The sequence below is a fragment of the Grus americana genome, chromosome 11, assembly GCF_028858705.1.
Source record: "Grus americana isolate bGruAme1 chromosome 11, bGruAme1.mat, whole genome shotgun sequence".
In the NCBI taxonomy this organism is placed as follows: Eukaryota; Metazoa; Chordata; class Aves; order Gruiformes; family Gruidae; genus Grus; species Grus americana.
In genome coordinates this window covers 19122967-19147178 of record NC_072862.1, presented here as the reverse complement: position 1 = coordinate 19147178, position 24212 = coordinate 19122967, and the positions used below count along the sequence as shown (strand labels likewise).

The following is a 24212-nucleotide window of genomic DNA, read 5'->3' as shown; positions in this document are numbered from 1 at the left end:
CGACTGACAAACATAACAGCAGCATTGTAAGTAACAACTTTCTGTGTTATTTTATACCAATTCTGTATATTGCCCTACACGTACAGGTTCTCAGCTAACACACCATGTTTGATTGCAACATTATTTTAAACAAAAAGTGAATTTCTTACTTATTCTATTCATTATGAAGATACATGGAATGTACTAAGCAAAATATTTGTTGCACAAGATGAAAAAATAACAGAAAGTACTGACGCATTTTGTTATTTGTTGACTACATGTTCAAAATGCATTGTGAATATTAGTGGCATTGAGTTTTAGTTGCTCACAAGTCAACTGCCAAATCCCACTTTAACAGCACAGGTTAACTTAATTTTGTAGCAAGTGTTTATATTTTTTAAAATATTTGCAGAAAATGACCATCACTACACACCGTGGAACTTAAAAATCAGTATGAACAATAGATAACTATAAATTTAATGAAGTATTTAGGTAAGTAATCAGGGCAGGCTACCTATTTTTATTATTATACCAGTCAACACTTTAAAAAAAATTAAATCAAAATAAACAAAAGTTAGTCTGTGTGTTCCTTCCATTTCATTAGGTGTAAGATTTCTGCTCTTATCAGAAATTACTGTACACCAAAATTAGAAATGATAGTCATCAATGACGATCTCTCAAATCACAGCAAACACGATTTAAGATGACAGTAAAATCAGATTTACCAAAAACAACGGAAAACAACAATACTATGCATTTACAGAAACACACAAGTCGTTTTCAAGCAACGCAATGAGCCACGAACACGCTACCCCTCGCTTATTAACAGCAAAAGCCGTCGCAGTCCCCCCAAAAGCCGTCCATTTTCAGCGCGCTGAGCGCGGCCCGGTCCCAGCCAGGCTCCCGGCGGGCGCCCATCGCTCCGAACAGGTGCATCACCGACGCCCCCTAATGACACCGCAACAGAACCGTTCCCGTGCCCTAAACTCCACATAAACAAGATCACCACAAACCACAGATTAAAACGGAGAGAAAAAGGAATCGCACGCTTAAGGAGATTAAAGGCTAAGCGACTCGTTTTCTGATTATTTGTGCAATCAGGACCTGAGCGCGGGCCCCGAAAGTCTACTTTTTTGTTGCCGCGGAAAAACTCGGGGAAATAACCCGAATCAAAAGACACGCAGGCACATTCGCTGGACGCCGGGCTATGCGGGCAGCAGCGGCCAGCGCGGGCAGGGGAAGGCGGCAGGCACGCAGCGGCACAGCCGGTGCCCGCTCTCCCCCGCGAGCAGCCTCCCACAGCCCCGCGGGGAGAGCGGGGGGGGCGGGGGAAGCGCCTGCCCTCCTCGCCATCCCCTCCGCTCTCTACCTGCCGGGCAGCGGGAGGGCCAGCGCCGCCGGCAGACCGCTGAGGCGACCATCGCCGCCCCCGCCGAGAGGCAGCGGCAGCCGGTGGGGGGAAGCAGCCACCCGCCACCCCACCCCCCAATCCCCCAGTCCCCGGGGTCCGGCCGCTGCGGAGAGTCGTGGGGCGGGGGGGGGGTGGTGGGGCGGGGGAGAGAATATGGCAGCACCTACCCACGCCGTATTTCTCCTCCTCGGTCGGACTCCACATGCTGCTGCGGCGGCAGCCGGCCGCGGATCCTCTGGGCAGAGCGAGGCGGGCGAGCGCCGCTCATGGAGCGGGGGCGGCTTCTCCTCCCCCCCTCACCCCCCCTCAGCGGGGGCGCTGCTCCGCGGCCGCCGCACCGGCAGCCCCCGCCTCACGCTCCGGCCGGGGTTGCGCTGAGGGTCCCCTCGCCGCCGCCGGGGGCGGGGGGAGATCGCCCCCCGCCCGCCTGGGCAGCAACAGCCGCCGCTCCCCTCAGCGCTTGGCGGGCGCTCGCCGCCGGCCCAGCGGCTCTCCTAGCGTGGCCCCACCACCCCAGCGGGCTCCCGCCCTGCCGACGCGGCAGCCCCCCGGAGCTCGGCAGCCGCCAGCCTCCTCCCCGCCGCCACCACGGCCGCCGCTCCTGTCGTCGTCGTCGCTACCGCCGAAGGACTCGCGCTGCCGCGCCCCCCCCCCTCACGGTGGAGCCCGACGCGCATGCGCGGCTCGCACCGCCTCTCCCCCCCGCCCCGCGCGGCCGCGCGAGGCGCGGGAGCGGCGGCGCGTGGCCCGGGCTGGGGGGCGCGGCCCGTGCCCAGGCTCCCTGCGGTGCCCCCGCCGCCCCCGCCGGCACAGCCCCGCAGCACGGCCGGCCGTGGGGTAACACCCCACGCACACGTTATCCTCCACTGGGTCAGACTTCTTTTTTTTTAAAAAAACAAAGCCGAAATTATTTTAAGAAAACAGAAAGCAAATCCGTACGAAGCAAGGCGGGTGGGAGATGCCTAGGGACGCCCACCACCCCCCTGCCCCCAGTAATCCCAGTCCGCAGCAGAGGACACCAGCTGCTCTGTACAGCACACGTGGGAACCACCAGAACACGGGACTGGGGAAGGAACGTGTTTTAACAACTAGAAAAATCCAAATTCAGTCCAGGTATGAAAGAAAATGCTGTTACGTGTTCCCTTGTCATAAACCCCCCCGGTGCAGAGCCCTCTGTACGTACCGCTGCTGCACACCGAGGTGATATTCCTACTTTGAACCCTGTTGTCTGAACGGGACATTAAGAACTGTAGCTCACCTACTGCTTTCATGGAAACCACAGAAAATTATTACAAACAGTGGAAATTAAAGTAAGCAAACTTAAACTGTTCAATGAGTTATTAGTAAAATCTGTTATTTCTCCAATTTATTTTTTTTTTTAACCCAAGTGTACAGTGGCAGCATTTAATTGCCAGCCCTTATTGAGATCAACATTTGTTTAATACTGTGATTTAATTTTTTTTTCATTAATTTCCAAAGCTTCTAAGGACATGGCAAAATTTGTACAGGTTGCACAATGACCAGTTAGCCAAAATTTGAAATAGTTTTTAGATTTCATTTTTGAGTTCACCTTTCATTTCCACTCTTTCTATAAAACCTAAGTCTGAATTCCTCATAGCAAATTAAAAGCTGAAACATGTAATTCAAAACTTTTCCTGTAACTGAGATTTTGATCACTGCAAATACTCTGCCGGACTAGCGATTTTTCACCAGAGCCCTCCCAAAGCTAAAGGCAGAAAACACTTTTTATACAGCATTTTCAGAAATGTTTGTAAATAAATTACTTGATATAAAGTTTTAGGATTGCACTAAACTTTTTAATAATATAACTTCAGATGTACCCAACACTTTTTATAGAATATCTGTTCTATCATTATATAATAAAACAGAACGAAAGTCATCAATTTGCACTACAGAACTTAGGTTGCTGTGGAAACCTTCATTATTTATTTTTTTAACATGTGCAAGTTAAGTTTCAACACTGAACAGGGACAGCTTTCTGTTTGGTTTTTTGTTTGGTTTTAGGCTGTTGGTTTTTACTTTCCTGTGTACAGTGCAAACAGAAAGCGGCCAATAAGTAAGCATGTTTGTACATTATTGATTTAGAAAAAAACAACTTATTCAATCACACCTTAATTCATATTCACATTTAGGCATATATATTTACAATAGCTTCATTACTTTCCTTCCTGAAGCACTCCCACAGCATGCAGAAATAGCTTTTTGAAGGGACAAAACCTGACGAAGTCATTGAGTTGCATCTGTTGGAGATAGGCTGCTGCTGCATTTGAGAATTTGGTTTTTTTAATATATGTATATTTCAATAATAAATACCTCTTCATCTTGTACTAGTACTTTGGGAACGGAAAACCTCTGTAGTGACAGGAATTGGTTAATTCTTCCAGCTCTTATAGCTTCAGCACTTCATGGATTCTCCTGGCTGCCAAGTTGACCAGTAGTGAAATAGATACTTTTCCTGCTTAAGAAAAAACACAACAGAATTTTCTTCAAAATACAACCATGTCTGCATTCACTCTTACCATTAACGTAAATATAGAATGAAGGTGAACTTGGGAAGACAAGGTGAGAACTTTGCAGGGTGAGATAAAACTCTGAGAAGGACACCAAAATAGTTTACAGAATGGGACCTGGAAGGAACTAATAGTATAAAAGAAACATTTTGTTTAAAGGAAACTGTGCCATTTGTATTTCCTGATCATGGACGTATAAATGAAAGCATTAACAGGTACAACTATATTGATGATAGGTTACTTTTATTTGAAATATAGTACATATTATTAGATATTTATTCCTAACACCTTTCTGCACTGCTGCTGGTGATAGCCACTTTTGAACAGAGAGAGTCACTAGAGGGGCATATGACCCACTTCAGAAAGAAAAAAAAAAATCAGTGTATTTTACTGTAGAGTCAGTGGAATGCAAGTTTGCATAACTTAATGTTACCAAATATATTTATACCTGTTCCTCTGATATACACATTCACCAGTTTAGTGAGTCTCCTATCACCTCTACATAAATACTGATTGCTTTAGTAAATATTCTTAGCTAAACTAAGTGTGGCATAGAACAAACATCCCATAACGGAGGCAGAGGCACACTCATCTCCCAGGCAGCAAGCAGGTATTCAGGATCACCCACGTGCAAGAGACAGACCAAAGCAAACAGCAATAATTATGCACGGCTGTAAAACAACTTTTTCTTGCATCTTTTTTCTCCCTTGGCAGAGCTCACTCCTGCCAACCTCAATATTCATACTATTCCGTAAAGCATGGGAAAAGCTTAGAAGTATTGTGTGAGCATAAACAAGAAATTCTGAGGGTTATATGCCCAAGTTTTGTCTTTCTGGAGCTGTTATCATAACAACTGCACATTTAAAAACCACCACCACCAAAGTGGAGTCCAATGCCTACTTCATTAGATTATTTAAACGGTTTTAAGGTTTTGTTAAGAAGTTTTAAATATTAACTTCAGCAATTGAACTAGATTTTAAAATTTGCTGTAAGTGCCAGAGCTCCTACAAGAAGAACTTCTGTTGGTAGGCATCATGGGTCCCAAACACCAGTGCTTTTCAGAGAAAAACGGCCTCCCCTTGCAGAAGTCTTCTGAGCTGCCATTCTAAGTCTTTGTCACTAAACTTCTCTGTTGCACCATATGGAAATAATGGTAAATACACACTTCAAGACCTTATTTAATTGAACAAGACAAGAAGGAAAGCACTAATCACTTTGAATAACACTGTTAAAAGTTACTTAACAGCCACTGTGTACAGGATTTGTTATGTCAGAAGTATTTTGAGTTGCTTATGGTTAAGTTACTGCAAACACAATTGTCCTTATCCAAACAGAATATGCATTAATGTTTAAGACAGTATTAATTAAAATACATTAGACAGTTCATCTTATATCATACTATCATCTGTAATATAGATGTGATCTGAAAGACAGCTGGCTAGGGAATGGCGAGATTTGACACAGTTTCTTTCTCTTAAATAGATCAAGGGAACTGCACAATCTTTTCAAATGCTCTGCAAGGGACAATGGAAGGTCAGAGTGCAGAAAGCAGAAATATTCTTATACCTCCCTGCAAGCAAATTCTTCTCAGTTACGTCAGCTGTAAGGTATCATGGAACATATCACCCTCTGGCCCTCTCTTTCAGGTAAGAGCATCCCCATACTTTACCCTTTCTCCCCATTCTCAGGGCTACAGATGCTGGTACTTCTACTTCCATTATTACTTCAAACCTCTGTTTTAGAAACATGGCCCAGAACCCCTGCTAAAAATAAATAAATAAATAAATAAATAAATAAATAAATAAATAAATCAGGCAACGAATTTAATTCCCTCTGACAGACAATTTAAGTTACCTCCTTTTCTACACTTGAGGTTCCAACTTTGCATGTTTGCTTCTTTAAAGTTCATATTCTTTCCCTGTTGATAAGATGGTTTAAGCCACTAAACAACTCTACTTTCCCATTAAATTATAAATTCCTCATCTTGCAGTGAGAAACAAAAGGATCCAAAGCAAATACACTCTATCACCATCTCCAACGACCTCACAGGTCCTTTTGAAGCACCAAGTGTTTCTCCTTTGTGCCTCAAAATAAGGATTCACATGTCTCAAGAACTCAGCTATTCTTTGATGAAGTAATCTGAAACTTTTAAGCAGGAGGTCTCAGCTTTTGATGTACAGATCCAAATTATATTCTTTGACCTACTGCACAAGGCCATCTCATGGATTTTTTTCCTTATGAAGAAAGGAACAAACCATCACATTAGGAATCTAAATGCAGCAAATGACAGCAGTTTTTCCCTGTAAGGCACGCAGTCTTTGTGCCCCACAACTTCATTCACCTAATTATTCTTTCATCAGGATGATTTCTGATTAGTGCTCAGGATTGGGGGAGGATCTTAAAGGCTATTATCTTAAGACTCCTTTTTTTAATTTTTAATTCAGAATGAGCTCCTTATAAGCAAGTCTGCTCCCAACCCTCGACGTTTCTCAGAGTGGCAGGGAAGGAAAGCAGACCCCTATACACCAGGCAGCATTTCCAGCTTGCGGTTAAGTAGTCACTCCATCATCTGTTCTGTACTGAGTGCCTGAAGTAGGAGCTCATGATTGAGAGCAACCAACACACTTCTAACTTTATCACGTGAGATGTAGCAAACATAACTTTCTGGTAATCCTAGGAACATCTCAATTACGATAGTTCTATTGTTCCATTCCTTTAGTACCAAATTTTTTCTTTCATGCAAAATGGAAGTCAGCATAAAATATTCCAGTACATCCCTTATTTTTGGTGTTATCTTCTTCAGAGCAAAGGTAATCTAAAGTCACCAGGGGCAGAGAAAGAGGTACTTTGCAATACCTCCAGAACACTAGACATTTGTAATTAAGTCTCATCTAAAAAAAAAAAAAACCAACCAAAAAAACCACCACAAAAACATCAACTAAGAACAAATAACACAACTTGCAGTTACAAATATAATGTTAAAAGTTACTCTTACTCTATTTGTAATATTGCTTGAAAAAAAATTATAAAACCAGAAAAGACCAGGACTTGCGTAAAGGCAAGTATGGATTGATGTTGTTATGCCAACATATCACAGTTTCTAAGTTTCTATGTTGCTTGCCTAAAAGATATCCGGATTAAGTCAGGACAGTAACTTTATTTTTTTTTAGCACGAAAGCAGAGAATGGACTGACTAATGCTTTAATACCAATACCTCAAGTACAATTACCAAAAATTCACAGTGCAGGTGGTAATTATTTAGTCAGCTGGACCTTTATTACACATAATCACAGATTATGCTGAACAAATGTTTTTCTGATACTAAAGAAACAGAGTATTTTGTTCTTCAATTAGTAAAAAAGGAAAAGATTCATTTGAATCTTCGTGTTTCATAAATAAGAAATCTGAGAAAAATACTATTGCAGCCTCAGTCTCGCTTATCTTTAATGTTCTCACTACAGCAAATTACCTATTAAAAGAGTGAGAAATCATAGAACATTAATTAGCACTGTTGTGACAAATGGATACCTTTTCCTATTAGTTTCTTTTAATGTTCAGGATATAAGAAATCCAACCAAAATAATAATTAGCTCCTGTCTTATTTTTTGAAATGAGAGTTCAGAAACATTTGTGAACTCTTCTTGTGAGCATGCTTTTTTGGGTGTCTCTTAATTTCTGACCTTACGTATTTCTTACCATACACTTATTTATTACCTTGAAAGAGATCTCTTTGATGCTAGGAAATTTATACTATTGAGATTAAACACCAGAGAATTGGCTTCATCACTCATGGAAATGCAACAGGGATGCTGTTCTAGAGGCTACCTTAACTGATTTTGGCTATTACTTAATCAGTCCCTAGCCAAATCTCTACAAGTGAATGCAGAGTTTTGTTCGGGTTTTTTTAAGTGCTCTCTCTGATAATGCTGTTTCAGGGACAACTGAACATTGGTTCCTAGAGAACAGTTAAAGACACCTCCAGGGAACAGTGGCTGAGGTCTAAACAGTTCTATGTCCTTATTTACATGCATTGTGTTGATCTGTAAAAAGAAAAAGTGAGCAGATGTATTTTATTTTGAACTGGCTGAAAGGTCAAAGCAGGAATACCTTCTTATTAGTGTGCTTTCACTTACCACGCAGCCTCGCTGTTCCACATGTTAGTCACAGCAGCCTTACTATCAAATTAAATATCCCATGGTTGCTAATTTTAGAAGAATCTCTCCTTATACTGCTCGGTGCGGTACCTGCCTAGGCACCATCCACGTCGTAAGGCGTCCAAGAGATGGGAACGAAGCTGTGCCCCCCGGGACCAACCGGGCAGCGCAAGAGCAGAGCGCGCCGGGGCGCTGTCCATGGTGCTGCCGCCAGCCCGCGCTGAATGACGCCATGTACCTCCTGCTGCTGTCACGGCTGCACCTTCTGTCACCACTCCTGGGCTTTTATCAGTGACCTAATGTATTCAAGAGTTCAAAGTCTTCCTCTGTCATACATCACGTCAGGTCAACCTCCCCTAGCAATTCTGGCAAAGGACATGAAACCCCACTGTTGCCATACCTCAGCATTTTTATGAAATTTTTATGAAAAAAAATTTTTATGAAAGCTAGCTTGCCATGTTGGTCAACCCATGAACTCAAGGACCAGCAGATTGCTTTATATCTAGCCATTACCTTTTGACCTGCGCAGAGAATATGTTTTTATCTGGAGATAAAACTAGCACTAACATAAACAATTGGACAAACTGGAATTTAGAAGTACTGCGACGGATAATTTGAAGTCATGCTGGACCTATGTACATTCATCCCATTTTTTCTTATAAGAACGCTAGTGCACACAGTTTAGCTGTGAGCATGCTATTCCAGTTCAAATACTGCGAAGAACAATTACGAGAATATACAGTCATGGCAAGGTGCTCAATAGCCAAGAAACGCTATTTAACATTTCCTGCTATTGTACTGTCCATACTAATTACATATTTATGTTTTAAAAGATAAACTTCCTATATGTTTCACTGTAAAATTATTTGATTATTTTTATCTAGATAAATTCAGTATTGTGCATATATATATTCAAAATAAATAAATAAATAATATATTTTGATTCTCTGTATATATATATTAGAAAGCTTAAAAAAGTAATTTTGTTAAGATTGGAACAGTTAAAATGCAACTAGTTCAATAGATACCCAAATCAAGTTTCTAACTGCTAGTGTCATGTGTCCAGAATGAGATTCTCCACTTAACAAGCAGATGATCATATGAGCTTGATTCTAAAATAAATTTGAAATATAATCCTTGTGAAAGACATCACAATATTCTTATGTTTAACAGAAAGAGGTATCTTCTACTTCTGTTCACAGTGTGCCAAAACTACTTCAGTCTTCTATAAAGCAAACTTTTGAAACCTTGTCTCACGTGTGCCTAAATCACAACTACAGCCAAAGCCAATCACCTGTGTCACTTAAATTAACTGGAAAAAATGACAGAAGTTTAATTTAAGAGCTTTGACCTATGTAATGAAACCAAGATCTTCTTGAGCAGAATAAGAGAGTATTTTGTTACCTGACGCAGTAGAACAATTAGTCAAGTGTAACAATTACGCAGACTGGCATGTCTCTGAGTGAAAAGGATGAAGTGACTGTAAATCCATCCAAATACTTGTATCAGCTCTGAAAGTGAATCAGCACAGTGACCAGCAGCTGATTCATCCAAATAACAAAAGCATGAACACCTCATCGGCTATCACCACAAGGAAGTAATCAATAATTACACAAATACACTCTCCTGCCATAATGTAGTATAGTCAAACTGGCAAAGAGCTCTTAATATATCCAGCTATCTTCTACTCAGAGGCAGAGAAATAGAGTTAGATGATGCCCACATGTCTCCTCAAGGGTGCTGAATATTCACTTTTCCTTAATGGTGTTCCTGACACTTTAGCAATAGAATAAGTACATTTCTGATCGTTTTTCACCAAGTACAAAGGATATGAATTCAATTAATTCCCGCCACCCCCAGCTCAGTGAAAAACTCTTGTGTAAACCCAAGCAGTAAAGATAGCCCAGAGCTCCTCAAGATGCTGTCTAGCTCTTACAGACATGCAAACAGCTCAGTCTGTACGAGAGGCACTTTCCTGAAAACCAGCAAGAAATGTCCTCATCTCATGAAGTGACTGAATTATGTGACTGAATCAGTCAGCAGGAGAAAAAGCCTAGATTGAGCAGGCTGTCTTCCACATGGAGAAAAGTTACCATCTAAGATTGTGCAGGTGCTATGTAAAGGCAAAGAGTATCTTCTTTATCTCCTGTATGGCTATGCAATAAAATTTTAATTCTTTATGTTGCCATTAACATACTAAATAAATGACAACATTCATCAACATAACTGTCTGTAAGAAGCAGAAGTGCAGAGTCGTCCACAAAAGCTCTCACAGAAGCATTCCATCCGAAGGCAAACTACTGAAAGAGGAAAGCATACCCGTATTACAAAGGGTCAGTGACAGGCAGAAAATCTCACACACTGGAAAAAAAACAAGGAAATAAGCTTAAAAGGATTACTTAGAAACCAGGCAGTGTTCCAGCCACAAAAGGGTAAGTTTGAGGACTTTTTTAAACCAATTCCTTCCTTCAAAGGGAAGGGAAGACCTGGAGAACAGTTTGCAAAAACTGGTTTTTTACAGCCCTACTTTTACCTACAAACTATGACACAGAGTAAAGGATAGATTCAGTTAGAAGATTTATTTTTCATTTATGATTTATAAATTATCCACCATCAGGTGGGCCACCATCAGGCTTTGGATTGGCTATGGCCACTGCAACCTTCCTACACAGGATAAACAAACTTACATATTTGTTTAGTAGTACTAAACCCAGTAACCCATATAAAAATATAACACGCCTGTCAAGCGAAGAGCAAATAGACACTGCAAACAGATTGCTTGACTAATCGAACCTGTTAGGATTATGAAGATAAAATTCAGATTTTTTTAATAATTTCTTTTTTCTCTCCTTGTTGGTAATAGAGAAGGATCTCCAGGAATTTAAATTCAGCATGCAAATGTTTTACTGTTCAGAACTAGAAGAGTGCCAACTTTGATGCAATTATTACATTTTCCTATTAACAAGAAATCTTTTCTTTTGGTGTTTGATACATCTCTCAGTCCCCACTGCAGTTTAAAATATTGTTTTGTTCTCAAAACGCTTGACTGTGTTAGCTTGAGTTGAACCGTGACAGCTGTTCCTTGTCACCCTCTAGACAGGATGCATTCAGCAGAGATTTAAGACTTCAAGCCGCTGTCTAGAGGAGCTAATGGCAGGATTTCTAGAGGACAGGTAATCTTCCACTAATGCTAATTCTATTGCAACCTGGTAAAATTTGTTGTTCACCCACTAAAATAAATTTACTATTCCTTACTAGTTAGTCTGGAATTCATATGAATTGTTGCACTTTGCAAACTGCTCATTCTATCACAAATTTTGTTAGACCAACTCACGTAACTTTGAGGGAAGAAACTTTTTGGGGTGCACAAGCCACTGAAGAAATAATGTTAATAAAATTACTACCAGTGCATATAAAGAGGCAAGGACTGGAATTTATTACAGAAACATAACATTTTATAGTTGGAATTAGGAAATACAGCTTATCCTAAAAGAATAAAATACAAAAATTATAACTAATAAAAGGGGGAAAAAAAAGGAATATATAGCAATATAAGTGAAATATTGCACTGTTGCATGTGAGATTGCTGTCTGAATAATTAATAATTAACCTGCAAGTCTAATATATTGTTTAAAAGAACCTGATGAAAATATCTATGGGAAATGATAAGGAAAAGTGATAAATTACAGGAATAAAGTGCAGAAATACAGATATACTAGTGTTATGAAACAAGAAGACAATCAGTTAAAGTAATGTAAGTAGCTTGGACAAAACTTAATTTATCTGAGCCAAAATAATTTTGGGGATTGATGAGCAAACAAATGAGTTTGCTCAAGATTTTCAAGAGCATTCTAGGATTGGATTTTATTAGAAAACTTTTTAATTTTATTCCTTCAAGAAATTGTATCAACATAGGAACTAACTTTCCAGACAGAAATGGGAAAATAAATGTTCCTGTTAGTGGTAGCATTCATATACTCGTTAGTGTGAGAGGTGACAGATTTCTTTCCCAAATGTTTAGTAAATTCACATGAAGTGATACTATTGTGAATGTGATTTTGATTTGCAGCAAGGACATTACAAAAGAGTTGATCAAACAGCCTTGGAGTGAATGCACATAAGGTGATTCAATTTAAATTAAATGGAATGGTAAACAAACATTGGGCTTAATCTTGATTTTAGAAGAAGAATCTTTGAGTAACTATGGTAACTATTAACTGAAAATAATTGGGCTGAAAAACTTATGAACTTGAACATGAAGGTCTAGAATGTGTTTAATTTGTAAAGAGATTACTATTTCTAAAATTTGAACACTAAGCAAAGAGACTTCAGTGAAAATGGGCTCCAAAGGAAATAACCACCCCAAAGAAAGTTAATAGTGCAAATGAAAAACCTAAAAGGGCGTTAAAAAGGTACAAAGTTGAAAGAGATAGGTACAACTTACAAGTGTAAAATCTGAAGGGAGAAAGCCAGAAATCAATTTGAACTAAATCATGGAAAGGACAAGAAAATAAAAGATATTTCAGACCTGATTTTTTTAAAAAGACAAAAAGTGGGACTACATTGCAGTGAAAATGGAGGAGGGATTAAAGGTAATCTAGAAAAAAAAAATCCCTTTCTTTTTCAATTTTCAGTAAGGGTGTGTGGCAGCTTCGTGTCCTGAATGGCAAACTAACACCAGCCATTTGGTGTATGTGTGAAAAGAATCGTCTGTAGGAGGCAAAGGTCAAAGAGTTCAACACAACCTAGCTGGGAACCTCACAGTATACAGCTCCAAATTCTAAACTATCTCAATACTTTAAGCGTCCTGTTCTGAAATCAGAAATTTGTAATATATTTCATCTTTTGATTCCAGTCTTAAAATGAGACAGATTCATTACTTGCATTTAGAAGGCAGAACAGGTGATCCAAGCAACTATTTCCCTATTAGTCAAACATCTGCAGCATGAAAAGTTCTCAGGTATTTTGAATGAAATGCTAAAGGGAAAACAGAAAATGTGACAAAACATAAGCCTCATTTAAATATAAAATAACTACTTTTCTAGAGAAAAAAAAATATATATGATAATCTATGGGAAATCTACCTAGGATTCAATGAGAATAAGCAATACACAAGGTAGCGAAGAAAGATCTTAGTAAGGGAGCTGACTGCTTTAGAGATGCCAGTGGGTGTGGAGTACCCCCCAGGGGTTCTTTCTGAGATCATCTTTTCACATAGTATTTACGTTAACGGCATTTCCACAAAACCCAGAAGCTATATTAACACAAACTGACTGCAATACAATGTGAAAGATAGTAGAAGATCAGATTATCTTGGCAAGAAAGGGATAATTTTAATGACAGAGTATGGGATAAATGCTAATAGCACAAAGTGGAAAATCACGCTCTCAGAAATTACCTGTCTGCTATAAGCTTTAGATTCGTTGGTTGAAAATGACTGAGGAGGGAAAAAGCCTGTGTGTGGCTGATCATGGGATGGCTAACGTAGCCTGATCTGCGGTGCAACCGAGGGGAAAAAGAGCAAGCATGATACTAGGATGAAACAGGACAAATCTTTCCATTGAAAACAGACCACTCAATAAGCCTCCGTAAAAACTCTTAGTAAAAACTTGGGAATACTTTATGTATTAATGTCCCCCATCTCCCAGTAACATTAAGGCGAGTGCAAAGAAATGCTGTTAGAACAATTAGGGAAATGGAAGATCTATCACATGAGAAGAGATGAAGAGAAGAAACTTCGCTTGCCTAGCAGAGAAAAACAAAGAGAAGACACAGTTGCTGTTAGGAGATCATTGCCAGTCCAATGTCCGTTAGAAAGACCTCGTTACACAGTAAAAAGGTTTATCTTGTATTAGGTTGCTACTGTAATAAAATAAATATTTTATTCAGAGCATTTCCCTACATTTTTTGATTAAATACATTTATCACCATTTTCTTTTGGAGGGAGGAAAAGTTACATATCATGTAACAATGATAAAAACATACACGAAGAAGTTATCAACCTGCCTGACTTTTTGCTGCTGTAACTGTATATATATTAGGTCCGGGAGTCAAAATATGTACCCAGGATGTACATTAAGCAGTTTGTATGGAAGCCAACAACTTTTCCCAAACACAGAACATGACTGATGCAAAGAATACTCTCTTACAGACATTTCAGGAGAAATTTAGCACAATATTCGATAATAATTCTGAAGTCAATATACCATCTACTGATCACGGCCAAAAGCAGTTGTGAACTTTTCACAATATTACAAATATTATAGTAGAATTGATCCTGTAAAAACACAGCGAACTACAAGAAATATGTACATAGTAAGTTAGCTTGCTTACACAGACAGGTTGACCTACCTGAAGTTAAGAAGTCACATGTTTACGTTTTATTCTAAATACATATTTATGGGAATTGCAGCCTAGGAAATATGTGATTCAGAGGCCAACTGAGGCCATATGATTTTCTCAAGCAAGCTATTGAATAGTGATGAATTCTATGCAGGGAACTTTGCGCTGTGAAGCTGTAAGACATCTGATATGCTTTCAGAAATTACTTTCGCTAATTCAGATCTTTACAATCCATAGATACCTAATTTCTCTAGGATTATTTGCTGCAATATTAAAAAAGTTTTCTATTTACAATGAATATGAATCATAGGAGGCTTTCCACTTAATGTTATCTAAATGTGTTAGCAAAAATGCTTTTGGGACAGAAGTACTGTAATATTGAAAAATATAATGGTAATTGTCATTCCTAAAATATCATTGATGTACATCCTGGGCATTACAGATCTATTAAAGATTAATACAACACTCTGAAGATTTTATTACTGTTACTAGGAGTAGCTCAGTCCAGACAACTTGAATGAAGCAATCAGACCATAATCAGCTATATAACTAATCATAACAAACCTCATACTGTTACAAGTCTCAGTGAGAGCAATATGGAGCTTGGATGGATTCAGATGAAAAGGGAAACAATTATTTTTAACTAATTTGCTTTAATCTAATCTTACCACAAAGTCTTGCATTCATACTGTAACATACAGAAAAAAACCCAAACCCCACAGAAACAGAAAATGTTCAGGAAAAAAAAGCCAAAAGAGTAATTTGAGGTCTGGAAAAAAAAAGAAAAAATCTTCCTAATACAGAGATTTAAAGAGATCAATCTCTTTAGCTCTATCAAAAAGAAGTGTTAAGATATGATATGATCAGTGTCTATAAGCATATACATAAGGAGATATCTGATAGCTCTCTCTAAATCTAGCAGACAAAGCATTAAAAGATCAAAAGGCCTGATGCTGATGACCTATTCAGACTGGAATAGGCGCAGATTTTTAATCATGGCAGTAAATTGATACAACTTACCAGAAGATGTAAAAGATTCTTTGTTGCTTCAGCTTTTTACTTTAGGTTGGCTATCATAGGAAGAAGCATTCATTAGCTCAATGAGAAAGGACAGTCAATTCTTAGGTGAAATTCTTGGACTCATGTTTTTCAGGGTAGGTTATTGTTACCATTTGCTATAGAACAAATTATCAAGTAGGTCATCCTAAGTAAAATTTATTTTCATTACTGAAAATTAAAATATATTAATATAGTAGTACATATAGGTCTCATTTTAAAATTACATCATTAGACACTATGTGTGGGTTTTTATGATGTCTATTTTATAGAAACAAAAATTCCTAAAAATTTTTGAATCCTTTTCCATACAGAATTTCATTTGTGCATGAGGCAAAGGAGAAAAGCCTCATTATATATTGCCTGAAACAGTCTAAAGATAAAAAAGATCACCACAAAACATGGCTGCCTTGTAATTTTCACAGCCAGGAAAAAAATGTTTTAGCTGCTAGGATCCAGTGAATTTTCTTATTTTTGCAGTTCAAAAATTCCTTCCAGGCTTAATAAACCAAACGATGCTACAGACATGACAACTCTCACTGGCATATTGACAGACTATGCTTAGTCTCAGTGGGCAATATCATCTACATTTGGTATAAAAGAGTGAACTACAGGTTTATCTGTTCATTTAAGAAATGCAGCGATCTGAATCTGCTCAGAGATTTGGAATGGCTGAATAAATCCTAGAAATGATGGCTTAGTGAGCAGGGTGTCAGTAAGATGATCAATAATGACCAATTAAATTCATGGATATTAACAGTTTTTAAAATACATAACTTTAATAATATCTACTAAGCCATTACTTATATTTACCTTGTTATCTGGCTGTTCATACACTTGCTCTTTCCTCTCTGCCTATCATCAGTCCTTAGTCCTGACTCCTCTGCCAAGGGGTGTAGCCAGTTCCTAGCACAACAGAGCACTGGGCAGAGGTGGCACCCAAGGATTCCCAAACCAAGACTCACTCCCAAGCAAATAAATTAAACTGCAAAACAATCCACTAGCTTCTGCTCCAGCCTTCACACTCACCTGCTCTTTGCTAAGATGACCAGCCTTCCATAGTCTCCTCAAGCTTCTCTGCTTAGAGAAAAGGAAAAGGATTTCTTAGTACTGTACAATCTCTAACAGCTTTCCTAACCACATACTGCTTTTGAATTATACAATCCTTGAATTCGTTATCAAGTGGTTAAGACTCAGATGTTCAAAAGGCAGACAATGAATTTCCAGAAAATCATGACTTTGTGCACGCTTTCCAATAAATAAAAAAAGACTTTGTGATGCTAAAAGCAGTCACAGTATTTTCACACCTGCATACTGGTTCCTTGTTGCCAAAGGGATATTCACAGACCGGAGGGGGAGGTTCTGTGCTGCAGCTCCCATAGAACAGTGCATGGAAAACGCTCCACTTTGAGCAGCTTTTTTTGTTTCTTCTCAGTGCTGCCCTTCCGAAATATTCCAGGCATATTTCTATTTGCTGCGCACAACATTCAGATTATGCTTTGCTCTTCTGATGACTCATTGGGTCAGCTAATGCAGTAAATGTTTTAGGGGATTTTTTTTAAGATTAGGCTGAACCTAGCACAGTATTATCAGGTCAGCAGTCTTTACCAATTACTTACAGTGCTAAACATTTACTGTAGCAAAGGCCTTGATTAAAGTGCTAATGGAAAAGGCATCATCTCAGTGATCTGGAGCACAAAGTTCACTTTTGTGTGAGACTCTCCAGTACATGACTCCATGAACTCAGCTGCCTGTGGAAGAGAATTGCTTGCTTGAATGACCGCACTGGAGTTACATGAAAAGCTCAGATGCAGATGATTAAATCTGGATAGATGAATCTTGCATTTTCTTTCATTAGTTATATGGAGCAAGGTAGCTAAGGTTTGTAGGGAAGCAGCAGACTTGGGAAGTACTTGTGGTTGCCAAGGTACTCCTCCATCCTTCCTCAGGGGTCCTTCCAGTTGAGTCTAATGATTCCTGTTAGCTGTAGTAAGACAGATACTGTTACTTAGGCACACACTAAAAAGTCAGACTGCAAACTCCTCTTTTGCTTCTTCTGCCAGTGGCCTGTACACCACACTCTTGGGATCCAGGTAATTTATCTCAGACTCCGTAAGAGGAGCATGCCTGCTCAGTAGCCTTAACTGAAACAGTTGGCAAGATCCCTGAGCATGGAGCAGGAGTAGAAATGGAGAAGAGGAAAGACAGTAATGAGCAGTTACTTCTCTGATCCTACTCCTCTGTCTCCAATGAGCTTCCCAAAACTGGGGCAAGCAAGAAGCTTCTCAGACCAGAGCACTACTTTCTGTTCAAGATTCACATGCATACTGTCACCTCAGTGTTCCTGCACTGTGAAGTGAGACAGGAGAACACCTGCACAGCAACACAGTTGGTGCCGAGAACCCAGCATCTACAATATATGTCACTTTGGATAAGCTCTGGTGTGGACCCAGGAACTAATGTTCTCCAACTGCTTAATGGACATTCAAGGGTGTTCCTGGAGTGCATATTCTAGTTTAATCAGAAGGAATCAAATTCCTGTGCTCTGACACCACTCAGTGATGTGAGGCAAAGTGCAGTAAATGGGAATGACTGAGAGATTTACTTCAAAATTGCATCAAAGGTAGATGGAAAAAACTGCATCTCAAGCTTTAAAATAAATGTTACCTCATGGTAGACCCTGAGATTAAAAAAAAAAACAAAAACCTCAAATAAAAAGCAGAGAACACTGAGTTGGAGTAAAATGTGAACTGGCTCCAACTTTCTTAATATAGTGCAGAGAATTAGGGTTTGCTTTGAAGGCAACTTGACAGATATTAAACAACTGACATGAACCTTCACACAGAAAGGTACTTTTACCACAGTGAAGTGTGCACTAGAAAATCCTACACTGTCTCACAGAGTGAACACATTCCCCTGTTCTTTGGGCCAAGATGAAGAATCAGTGAAGTAGGATGAGAGGTTGCTTCTGTATCCTCCTTAGATTACAGAGCCACAAAGGTATGGCATAGATATAAGGAGATTTAGCTGTCCTAGGAGCAGATCTAATAATAATACAGTAGGGCATTTATCACAGAAAACAGAATGGTAAAATAGTAATTTACAATTAGTTCCAAATCAGGTTAGAGATAAAAATATCAAGCTAATTGGCTTGCCAGGCAATATTGAGTGGGAGACCCAACAGGATTTCTGGAGCCTTGGTTTCCTGTGACTCTGTTGCTTGACAGAGTAAAGCTGGTTTACATGAAAAATGGCCTTCAAGAACCTCATAGGAAGGAGCAGATACAAAGGAATCCCTCAAGGAAAAAAAATCGCAGCTTTACTACTACAGGGACAATCATTCCCGTGGCTAAAAAGAAACGCAGTTTATTTACGGATGAGTTTGTGTTTCCAGACTAGCTAATAACAGGAGAAATTTCAGTACGAAGTTCCTACGAAAAAACAATTTTCAGAGGTTGTGGTTCTGCTCTCCCAAGTTTAGTCCTGCTGTGAAAACTGATGTTAAAAATATGTATCAAATACTGAACTTGTATAATTGCATTTCAAAATACATGCACAAGTATGAAGTTGACTAGCAAAATGACCTGATACTCAACCTCAATGGCTTTAAAGAAGCCTATTTTCTGAAATTTAATCTCAAATTTTGTTTCAAAGGCAATTTCTATCTTTCTCTTGTTTTCCAATTCTAGCTTTGCCATTGCTTGCGATCCACATTGGCAAGACACCCCCCAACAGAGATTTTCAGAAATATTCACTTTATTTCTGAGCTATCTAGAGCCTACTTACAGATTTCAAAGGGATTCCTCATCCCCCAACTTTGAGAGATCTTGAGAAAATAAAACCCTATAATTTTCTGAGACAGACTGTATGGCTCAGCACCAGCGACTATGGCCAAGTTTTCCAAAATGCTTAGCTACTCTGCTGAATATCCACTACACTGCATGCTTAGAGAAATGAGCATTTATAGTGCTTGCACAGCAAACAAGCTTTTCAGAAAAACCTGGTCTGTGACTACATAAAACTGATCGAATCAGTGAAGACTTTTCAGAATTGAGGCATATCTGTTCTGTTACCTGAGGCTGTTGTAAGAATGAATTTAATTAAATGGCAATAGTAGTGTATAAATGAGATGTGAATCACATTTTGGGGAGTATCTAAATGGGAACCTAAATAATTATGGTTTATATGGAGATGGGTAGAAGAAAGTGTAAATTATACTAATTTACATACAATATTGAATTCAGCCTGATTAAAAAACTTGTAGAGATAAAAAGACTTTTAAGGTGCAACTTTAAGTAATGCCTAAATCTCATTTCAAGTCAAGGGAATTGTATGAACACATAGCTGTTTAAATATTTTGTCATTAATTCAGATCAGGCTATCTGAAATATTTTAAAAATATACTAAGTATATGGTATATACTTCAGCTCCCTTTGGCTCTCACCAGACAAAAGAGGAGTTGCTGTTGTTCTAGGCACAATGCATGTGCACACATACACACAGAGTTCCTACCCCAAGGCCATCACAATCTAAACAAATCTTGAGACATAAGCTATAGTGCTGTGATATGGAAATAAAATACAGTGGTGGAAAATATCACATCAATTCCATTGTATATAAGGATTTGTTTAAGTAAGAAATGACTGAATAGAAAAAAAAAAGTGAAAAGGACCTGGGATACTGACGGAGGTGGATGAAGGGTACCATATGGAGTAAATATATTTGAGCCACAGTAGTTGTTGCTACTGCCACCCAGCAGAAAAAGGTACCAGTCCAGAGCTATAATTAGCAGCAGTGTGATGACAGAGGGACACCAGGAAAGGACAGGATTCAAGGTACAGAGAGCTGCTCCGAGGTGTCAAAAAGCCTCGCTGTAGCTCAGAAAAGAGAGAGGGTGAGAAAGGAGCAAAAAGAACTATTATGATATAAACATTAGCTGAAGAGAATTTAAGGGATAAAACGAGATGAGATTCCACTGAAAGCTTGTGACAGGAGTCCCCACACTGTCCCAGTGAGCCAGAGCAATCCACCTCCTTTATGTGTGTGTATTTGAATGTAGGGAGAAAAAGCAAGATCTGTGGCCTCATCAACTGATATTAACGCTTCAACTTGCACAAATCGAGTCCAGTGACACACACAGAGACTGGTTTTGAAACTTTCAGAAGTAAACAGAGCCATTTTTTGGAACACATGTTTCAGCACTACACCTAGAGGACATCATTAAAATTCCATATAACTATTTATGAAAAAATGACTGAAACAAAGCAGTCCTATTCCATCACTACAAACGTGCATGAGGCAGGATTGTAGGACTTTCCTCCTTTGTTTTCTCTTCTAATACCTGTGGTCGGAAGCTTCACTGTATTGCCTATGTCTCAACCCTGACCAATTGCTCTTTTGAACAGCCAGCTACCACGTGATTCAAATTTCAAATGTAAGATTAACATGCTGTTGCAATAAAAAGAAAACCAAAATGTGTCATTAGTGGCCTGTCACTCATCTGATTTAATCAACTTGCAGCTTCAGAAAAAAATAATATAATCCCAGGGACATTGCAGGAAAGTCTGAGCTACATACAGCGCTTGGAAACAAAAGGTCCATCATCTTCGCTTAGTGATGTGCTAATGCTTTGATTTCCATGCTGAGGATTAACTCCCTAAATTTCCCCAGGTAACCACACTCTGCACGCATCATGTTTATTTGTTAGCACTTAGTAAAAATTATGGATAGCTTTTTCTCTACATTTAGAAACTCCTCTAAAACTACAATCACTTCAGCCGCTTTGCACTAGAATTGCACTGTTCCCTAAGTGAATCAAAGTCCTCAGAGATGGGTTCTTCTTGTTTGCCTGAGCTCCTGTGTATGTGCAAATACGATGAACTCCAGGGCAGACACAGCAACACAGATCTGTTTCTGAAAGGGTTCATCTGTGGGCCCTGGAGTGGCAGCTGTACTGTGACAAGGTGCAGAAAAAGGAGTTGAACGTCTCTCGGTGCATGAAGTTAGAGAGGTTTAAGAGAGAGTTAGAGATCGCAAAGTCAGTCTTTGAAGACTGGCCCAAACACCGTTAACCGTCAGATGCTCCAGTTTACAAAGAGGGGCTACACAAACTTCAGAAAAGCATCATTTTCAAGAGGCAGCACAGGACTGAATTTGATGCGCATACAACAAGGGGTTTGATCCAAGAAGTTTCACAAACTTCTAGGTTTGAAAACAGCCATGGTGTGTAAACAAGGACTCAAGGTCTTCAATCCTGGAAAATTTCAAAGGTATAAGCATGTTGGTTCTTTCTATTCTTCCCTCATCCCATTGTTTTGTTGAGAAAGAACAGAAACATTTCACCATCAGCACCCTTTTGCATGCATTTGCCTGGTGTACACATTTCTTGATGAATATATTTTTAAAAGTTTCACTCCATGCATGTTGGCAACGAGTAAGAAAACATTCAAAGAGGCATAAAGGAAATGGAAAAAATCTATAGATTGTCCTCCTTTTAGAAAAAAAAAAGGCCACTTTGCTATTAATTGCAATTATTCCCAATGGAGGGTATTTTAACTGTATATACAGCATGACAGGTCCATTCTGTGGGACACTTTTCTTTGATCACTTAAGCTGTTATTCACACATCTTGATTGTCCTGTCCTGAGAGACCCTTTCCGTATGGAAATACGTAAAAACAACATCACTGCATTTCTGAACAAGACTTCTCCAGCATACCCAATTCTGGTTCTATCAAGGTCTCACTCAGCACATTTCCTGCTCATCAGTTTCCTTCAGACAGCAGCAACACATACACTTTTGGTGTAAATTAATTTAGCTCCACCCAAATAATTACCAGCAGAGGATCTGGCCTAATACATTCAGTAGATAAATTGACTATCAGACTACAGTATCTTCAAAGCTATGATTTATCTGCATATTCTACAGTACAAGATAAGATTCTCCTTACATTGAGTCTGAAATGAAATTAAGCTTACTTAGGTCTAAGATACTTTTTAATCAAAGAATCCCATCTCCAACCAAAAAAAGACATAAACATCCAAATTTCCCTTGCTGTACAGAATATTAAAGACTTACTGAAGACTTCATGTGGCATATGTGGGATAATGTTCTGTTTCATTGCAGAACTGAAGTGATTGAAAGAGAGAACAAAAATGGAAGACCAGAATTTTAGAATTGTTAGAAAAGTACATGATTTACTCAAGAGACTATCTATTGGACAAAACTTCTGAAAATCACACATGGAAAGTAATTATCCATATTGAACAAACAGATGAAACTTACATCTTTCTATTACTGAATTTTTCTCAAAGTAATATTTCTTCTCCTGCCATTTTTGTATAATGTGAAAATGGTTTTGAATACAAACCAGTCTGTTCATTAAGGCAATTTAAATATAGATAGAAATCTTATAGCTGGCACTATCATCTGTTAAGTACAGCCACCTGCCTGTACTGAAATCTTCCTGTATGCCATACTTACCATCATTCCCAATAATTTGCCCAGCTTCTGTTTCTTATACAAAAATAAAAATAAACCAAAAATACAATCAGCATCAGCCCCCAGCACTCCTGGCACCAAATCCAAGTGCCATGCTTTCTCATATTCTTAGAAGTGGCCCACTTTGAATCAGGCAGCCAGAGGGTTTATGTGGCTGCACACATTCTCAAGAGACACGATGAAACACAGATCATGCTGCAGCCATATTCACACCAAAGTCTCGTTACGTTACCTTACAATGATGGATTGGAAAGTTAAAAACAGGATTATTCAACTAAAATGAGAATTTGCAATGACAGACTCATAACACGCGCTTTCCTCTTAAGGAAAAATCTGGGACTTAGATCAGCACAAGAACAGAAGGAGAAGAGGCAGTCTTCTAGCACAGATAAAACAAAATGGTGCCAGCAGCATGTCCTCAGACACAAACATGACTGAAGTAGATGACGACAGCTTGGTAGCCAGAACTGTGAAAGATATTACACACAATCTTACCCTCGTAATAGGAGGGGGGGAAAAAGTTTCAGAGTTTCTAATTCTAACAGAAAACTCTTACATGCAAAATTTAAGTAGAAACATGAAAATTATAATCAAGGAAATTCTATGCAGTTTAGAGCATCACACAAATACAGCAGGTATGTGAAGATAAATCTCTGCCACTGTTAAAAGAGCTACAGTAGCTTAAAGATTCATCAGAACACGGCAAAAGGGCTACAGAAGAAAATACCTGCTTTTGCGCATTCCTTTCAGTATTGAACTGCCTTTTCAGATTCTGCGTTGTCCTAGCTTCCAACTTCATAGCAAATGGTAGAATGAGCTGGTTCAAAACTGCAAAGCTACATCACCCAATCAGCCATAAAGCTATAATGATCTGGATTCATAATCAGAGAGGCAGACAGAGCTATTCGGGCTGCTGAAATAAGTGAGATTCCCAACAATTGCAAGAAATGCTGGTATTTCTGTGTATCAAAACCGAGACACCTGGGCCTCTGCCCTAGAAAAGATCTTAAAGAGTATGGTGCGCAGATACAGCTCCAGTTCTGCAGCTGTTTTCAAAATTTTTTAACAGAGTGGAACATAAGATCTTTATGACACTAGTCAGAGGCTTACTCTGAAACTGCTTAAAGCACTGGCACAGATAGACATTTTCTAAACATATACTACTGGAGAGAAATGCTTGCATATCGCCATATGGATTTGTAGGAGATATATATATATTTTGCTGTTAGCCTGTAAACT

At 39.1% G+C, this 24212-nt stretch overlaps 1 protein-coding gene and 1 long non-coding RNA gene across 13 annotated transcripts in view; both read right to left on the bottom strand.

The window, feature by feature from the left end:
* Nucleotides 1-2037, bottom strand: part of DOCK3 (dedicator of cytokinesis 3) — a 224773-nt gene extending 222736 nt beyond the window's left edge. For all 12 annotated transcript variants that reach the window (XM_054838228.1, XM_054838236.1, XM_054838229.1 and 9 more), the window contains exon 1: nucleotides 1558-2037. In XM_054838228.1, the coding sequence (XP_054694203.1) occupies nucleotides 1558-1594 (37 nt within the window). In that variant the 5' untranslated portion in view covers nucleotides 1595-2037. The remainder of the gene's footprint in view (nucleotides 1-1557) is intronic.
* Nucleotides 2038-3389: 1352 nt separating this feature from the next.
* The window catches only part of LOC129211406 (uncharacterized), a 34116-nt gene continuing 13293 nt past the window's right edge, over nucleotides 3390-24212 (bottom strand). Inside the window, exon 3 of the long non-coding RNA XR_008578840.1 lies at nucleotides 3390-3866. This is a non-coding gene — a long non-coding RNA (uncharacterized LOC129211406). The remainder of the gene's footprint in view (nucleotides 3867-24212) is intronic.